At 51.9% G+C, this 6,669-nt stretch overlaps 1 protein-coding gene across 1 annotated transcript; it reads left to right on the top strand.

Moving 5' to 3' along the window:
* The first annotated feature begins 669 nt into the window (after positions 1–669).
* On the top strand, positions 670–5,727 carry LOC125611748 (protein RoBo-1-like). Its single transcript, XM_048787140.1, has 6 exons — positions 670–775; positions 1,515–1,611; positions 2,062–2,169; positions 2,707–2,856; positions 3,615–3,740; positions 5,381–5,727. The coding sequence occupies exons 1-6, from the start codon at positions 734–736 to the stop codon at positions 5,575–5,577; spliced, it is 720 nt and encodes a 239-aa protein (XP_048643097.1). The 5' UTR covers positions 670–733; the 3' UTR covers positions 5,578–5,727.
* The last annotated feature ends 942 nt before the right edge of the window (positions 5,728–6,669 follow it).

Raw genomic sequence — 6,669 nt, 5'->3', positions numbered from 1 at the left:
AAAATAATTAAAAAAAATAAAAATAAAAAAAATAAATAAAAAATTTAAAAAAAACAAATAATAATAATAAAAATAAATTTTTAAATGCAGTCTTAGCGTTCCATTAAATTCTCTTCCAGTAGGTGAAGCTGTGCCCACCGGGCCAAGCTTCTCCTCTCCATAAGCAGGAACCAATCACGGTGAAGCAGCTCCTCCTCCCCGACTGGGCGGGTCTCCAATCCTGAGTGCCTAGGGCCTTTTCTTGTGTCTAGTAACTTCCCCATTTTTCCTCCAGTCAGGCCTCTCTCACTGGTGATGCTCACCACAATACTGGCTACACGCCAGGTCTGCTGCTCCCGGGAGCCCTATTTTCTTGAATGACTGGGCACACTCTCCCTGCTTACCATTCCCTCAGACCCTAAGGTTGTGGAGCCTGTGGCTCAGAACCCTAAGTGTATTTTGCCTGCCCTCTGGTAGCCAAGCCCCAGGTAGCTGGTGCAAGAGACCTCAGGTGTCAGCCCTGGTGGAAGCAGTAGCCGGGGTCCCACGCCTTGGGTCCCGCGCCCTGCTCCTGATTCCCTTGGTCTGACTATGGCGCTCAAGGGAGAGCTGGGAGGGGCCCTTGAGGTTTCCCTGCTGTGTGGAGAGGAGGGGCTAGGGGGTTACACAACTCCTGCCGCAGGTTTCAATGACGTTATCTCCTCTGTCGCATTCTGGTGACATCAGTTCTCTGCCATGGTGAAATCCCATGTGAATGGCGACAATTCGTTCCCTTTGCAAGTGTCCGATGCAACAGGTGGGTCCTGATCGGCTCTCCCAATCCCCGTCTCAATCCTATGGCCACTGCCTATGAAGGCTCGGTTGGTATTAACCTCCGCAGGTTCCCGGAGGAGCCGAAAAGTTGTTTCACCAGGAGCGTTTAGCGCTGAGTCACAGCGGTTTGTCTGAGAGACGCAGGGGAACAGGAGCCTGAATTCAGCCGCTCCGGCTCGGTGTGTGTTCTGAGGGGTGTTGACTGTTCGCCCCAGATCCACATCAGCTCAGCATTGCCTAGTGATCCTGAGCAAACAACATTTAGACGGTTTAAGACTCCCTTTGCCCGGCAGCTGAAGAGGTCAGACACTTGACCTCTCTGCGCCCGCCGCCATGTTGGATCAGCACAGGGGCTCTACTCTTTGAAAGGGTGACTTTGGGACTGAGAAATCCATGTTCTCAGCTAAGGACTATGGGGAAACACAGCCGGGACTTCCCAGCCCAGGAGAGACCCCATCTGCTCCCTGCATGGGGGGTTCCCCCTCTTGGCCCCGTCACCCATTTCAGCTTTGGAGGGAGCCCCAGCACCTTCCACCCACTGCAGGAGAGTCCTTCTGAGGAAGGGCGGCTGTCTTCCCTGGGTGCCTCGGTGATGGAAATAGCCACTTTCCTTCCTGCATCCCTGACAGGAGCCACACCTGCAGCTGTCTGGCGTTTGGAGGGCTGGACTCTAGGCCAGAGCACTGTCCTTCTGACCCTTTTGCTCCCTTTGGCCTCTGCAGTGTCCTGGAGTCAGCTTGGTGACCAGTGTCCAGGCCTCCACCCTGAGGAGTCTCTCCACTCTGTGCATCTTTGTGGCCCTGGTTTTCAGCACCGTGGGTAAGGACCAGCAAGCAACCCTCTCCCAAGGGTGGGAAGCTGGACAATAAGCCCTCAGGGAGGGAGCCTGAGGGACCCACCTAGCCCACAGGGAGAGGGATGTCCTGTTCCCTCCATCCCTAGGAGTGTCTGTCTACTAGAAAGAGCAACTCCCACCCTTGCCACTTTTCCCTCCTGAATGACTTTTCAAATGTTGCTGCTGATGCCCTGCAGTTTTGCATAACTGTGAGGCTCATTTCATGCATGTACAGAGTTTTTGCTGATTCAGTGTTCAGTGCTCCATTTCCTCCCCTCCTCCCTGCTTCCTCTACACTTTGTTCTTCCTCCCATGAACCTACCTTTAAATTTCTCCAATGTGGTCATGCATAAGGAGGAATTCACTGTGGCAGAGTTGCCTGTGTACACATCATAACTGGATCAGCCTCCCTTGGTGTCATTTCCCTCTTGTAGAGAGTTACACGTGTACGAAATGCACTGGGAATGCATGTCAGTCTAAACCGGAGACCTGTGAGGCCTCTCAGGGCTGCTTCAATAATAAGCAACAGTTTAGCCCACCAGGTGAGCCCTGCCTGCCACCCGCCCTTGCTGCTGCACACAGGACCTGGGAGGAAGGGGCTGCTCTGCTCAGGACTCGGTATAGCTCCTTCCTCCTCTCTACTCCTTCACTCTACCCTGGCTCCCTCACCTAAGGTCCTGCCAGGATGAGGCTGGGTGTGGGCAGGGGAGGTGGCAGGAGTGGGCACTGTGCCAAGTGAAGGCTCTCAGGGGGAAGTACTGAGTGACTCCAGTCCCCACATCAGCCTCAGGGGTGGGGGATCAGTGAGAAAGGACTCCCCTGCCCCAATATTTTTTGTGATGCTGGGGCTCAAACCCAGGGTCCCACACATACCTGGCAAGCACTGGAGCAGCACCATCAAATGGTTCCTCCATGGGTTAGTTCTATGAAGGGGACCATTGGGGAGGACTCTTGGGAAAGCAGAAACTCGAAGGACACAGGGGTGCCCTTGCAGAATTCCTTGATACTGGCTGCCCGTCTGGGCACCCCACTCTCTAGGGCTCAGAGGGAACATTCTCTTTGGTTCTGGTTCTGTACAGATGGTTCACCAAAACTTATGCAGACTAAAGGCTGCTCTCAAAAGGCGTGCACTCCCCTGGCCTTCTCTGCCACACTGGGGAGGGGACAGATACTTGGGTACGATATGAAGTGCTGCTACCATGAAAACTGCAACCAAGGGAACTCAGAACGTGAGTGCCTGCTCTTCCCCCTGCGCCCTTTTCTTGCCCACCTGTTCCTGGGCCCATGGACTTTCTCTCTGTCTCAGAGGTACATTCCCATGACCTATCTCTGCTTCTGAGAAGCCCAGAGCTTTTTCTTGCTGAGGGTCTCTCCTTTCTCCTGAAGGGTCAGGTTGGACCTAAGTCTCTTCTGCATGGGAGACAGGAAGCTGAGTGGTGGGACAGGCCTGGGCATTTTCTCTACGTGTGGGTCTGTAAAGCCATGTGCTTTGGGTCACCATCCCAGCAGACAGATTCTCCTCACCTATCCCACTCCTCACCTCTCTTGTTCTGCTTTGCTGAGATGGACTCACACTATATTCTCATGCTGGCCTCCAACTCCCGGGCTCGAGCAATCCTGCAGCCTCAGCCTCTAGGGTGGGGATGGCTAGGACTGTGGGTCCCAGGCCACACCTGCCTGTCCATCACTCTGTTAGCAGCATGATTTCAGGCCTCAGGTTACCTTCTGCCCCATTATCTAGGATTGTTCTCCACCCAGGGAGAGAAAGTCCTTGAGGAAAGGGGAAGATAACACTAAATCCCTACAAACTCTCTCTGATTACTATTTCCTACCTGATCCATGAATCCTGTCCCTAATCCCTCCTATGCCAATCTAGCTGTGAATGGTTTGAGGGATTTTGGAATATTCACAAATTCAGGGGATAAGAATTATCTCAGCTCTTCTTTTTGCCCATTGCTCACCATGAAAACTTTCTCTCTTTATTCAGTGTCTCCAGTGTCCAAGGAAGAAAATGGCGTTGTATGTCCTGCCTGCTTCTCTGAGAATGGCATGATCTGTATCCCACAGCCCCTCAAGTGCACAGGGGCAGAGACGAAATGCCTTGAGATTAAGGATATGGATTTTCCTTAAGCATTTTGGGTCATCCTCTTAAAGGGCACAAAGTGTCAGCCATCTATTGCTGTGTATCTAATTACATCCAATCTTAACAGCTTAAGAAGACATGTGTCACCCCACGGTCTGCAGGTGGCAGGTCTGAGAGTGGCATAGAGGTGGTGCTTGCTCAGGCTGTCTCCTGAGCTGTGGTCCAGCCGGCAGCAGGGGCTGAGATCGCTCAGAGCCAGGATGTGCTTCCAAGCCCATGCAGCCTCCATTCCTCTTCCTGGGCCTCTTCCTAGGTCTCCTGGGAGTCATGATCTGCCAGCTGGCTTCCCCCAGAGCTGGGATGAGAAGTGGGTGGGGGAGCTGAGGTTCTTCACAGTTCATCTGAGAAGAGACACTGCTTCATTTCTCCTACCCTCCCAGTCACCTAGAACCACCCTGTTACACCTGGGGAGGAAGGCATGGATGCATTGTCAGCAGGGGTGGGACCTGCAGCTGCATGACAGTGCCTGACGCCCACAAGCAAGTGGTGCTAGAGGTCCAAGGGCCAGCGTATCCCTCGTAGGATTGCAGGGAGCCATGGGGCAGGAGACAATTGAGCAGCTCCGAGGAGAACAGAGGAGAGGACTGGGGACACACGGGCTGTCATGTTGTCCTGGAAAGGGACCGTGTCTCAGTGACATGAAGGGTGGACACCCACAGTCCTCTGTCACCCTCAACACCATTACCTCTAAGAGCAAACCCTCGGGGCCAAGCACTGACTTTCTGCATGGTGTCATTCTGACTCCAGTGAAAGTTTTCAAGTTTTCCTGAGTAGGAGAAAGCTTGTGTTTGTGGTGAGGGTGCTGTAGCCCCTCAGATGGGAGCAGGAGAAGCCACCATGGGGTGTCCTTTCTGGGCTGGACAGCTAGATGGGACACTGTCAAGTATTTTCTGATCAACATGTAAAGGGTTCCCTGGAATTAGTGGCATTTGAGGAGCTAAATATTGTTGGAGCTGAGAGTTTGATGACAATGAAGGTTTGTCATGGTTTTTTCTTTTCTTTTCTTTTTCTTTTTTTTTTTTTGAGTAATTTGGAGGAGGGTCTGAGACTAGCAGGGAGGGCCCTCTGTCTAGCTGAGCTGACCTGAATGAGGGAAATGGGTGTCACCTGGGATACAGAGGAGAGGTGGGCTCTCTGCAGTGGGGCAGCCTTTCTGCTCCAGGTTTCTGTAGCATGTGTCAACCCTGGGCAGAGGGGACCTCATCTACAGTATTTCCCTCTGGGTTCCCAAAGGATGTGAAGGTGCAGAAGAGGACAGGGATCCCAGATGTGTTCAGCCAAACCCTTGAGGTCTGACCTCCACCTCCTTCCCTGCCTTTATCAACCACATCTCTCCTAGGGAGGCCATAGAGGCTCTGGTCTTGCATCGTAGACAGCAGGGTACTTTTAACATCCTTCCACCACTGGAGAGATGGTGGAACCAGAGGAAAACTTGCTTGGTCCCAGGATGGAAGTGCATGATTGTCATGCCAAAGTCAGAGGTTAGGGGTCAAGGGCCATTCTGATGACCTTTGTCCTTCTCAAAGGAAGTAGAGAAATGGACATGAAGACAGGGGTGAAGAGGAGAGACAGGGTGACAGAGAGTCTAACTGCCAATCTTTCTCCCACAGGGGTGACTGGTGGTAATCCTCCTTCAATAGTGTCTGCTATGGGTTGTACAACCGAAAGTGCTTGCAAATTGGGTACGATAGAATTGAATTATGAATTGGAGTTCGACTGTGTAAAGCCCATCAGTGGGAGCCCCCTGCTGACACCCATTATCTCGTCCACTCTGACTAGTCTTCTCCTACTCAAAGTCTTGCTTTGATTGCTCGAGGGTGGCAAGTCCACCATTCCACAACCTGCAAACGTGAATGTCTTCTGGGGGTCCTTCTCCAGCATACTCAACAGTACAGATTAAAAAAGCTGATGCTTACATACATATGTGTATGCTTACTTGTTTGTACCTGAGGTTAAAATAAATAATAATTGTTATTCATTCTCTCAGGGGCTCTTTCTTCACCCAAGTACATATTTCAGAGGAAGTCTGAGATGAGATCTCTAAGAATCTCTATGGTCCCTCCATGGTCTCAATGCATGTTCTCGGCCACACATCTAGGAATACACCTCTTTTCTGAAATCCTCATCCCCTGCCCTCCAATCCCCAATTTCCCTGCGCTAATGGAAATGCTTTTGAATGAATGATTCAGGGTGCAGCAGGGTGCTCTCCCACAGTTTGTAGAGTCTCGGGTACAGCTGAAGCTCCCTACCTCAGATCTACTTGTGTGGAATCCTTGTCATGCTCTCTGGACACTTCTGCTTCCAAAGATGGACACAGGCATAGGTGGTCTCTGAAGGTATTAAGAAGGAGATTGGGACAGAACTCAGTTCGTAGAGTGCCTGCCTCGTGCACAAAGCCCTGAGTTCAATTTCCAGTACCACAAAAAATTGAAAAAAGAGAAAAAGGATGAAGATGCATCATCAGCACTCAAGACAGGTGTGTTTCATCTTCATAAGGCAGGTTTGAGGCTATGGTGGCCACTGCACACCTCAGATGGTGCCTGTGAGGAGGTGGGGGATCCAGGAGAGGCAGAGCCTTTACAGAAACCTCCTGGTGCTGACCCACCACAAAGTGCCCCTGCAGTCTGCTCAAAGGGACACCTTGGTTCTCTAGCTCTCTCTCCCAGAGGGTGCAGCCTCCTCCTGAAGTTGCAGCATCGTGTCCCAGCGGTATTTCTTTCTTGGGCGTTTGTAAAACCAAGGATGTTTTTGCCCAGGTCGGGCCTTCCTGAGTCTCCTGTGAGTAGCTCTTCTTTTCCTCCTGGGCACAAGCCATGCCCAGCTCACAGCTCTCTCTTCCATTCTCCATGGGTGAGGGCAACACACCTCCAGCCTGCTCTGTGGAGCCCTTTGGCATGTG

This window comes from Marmota marmota, unplaced genomic scaffold (genome assembly GCF_001458135.2).
Source record: "Marmota marmota marmota unplaced genomic scaffold, marMar, whole genome shotgun sequence".
Classification (NCBI taxonomy): domain Eukaryota; kingdom Metazoa; phylum Chordata; class Mammalia; order Rodentia; family Sciuridae; genus Marmota; species Marmota marmota.
Note: the sequence above shows the minus strand (reverse complement) of the source record. Positions and strands in the feature narration are given on the sequence as shown.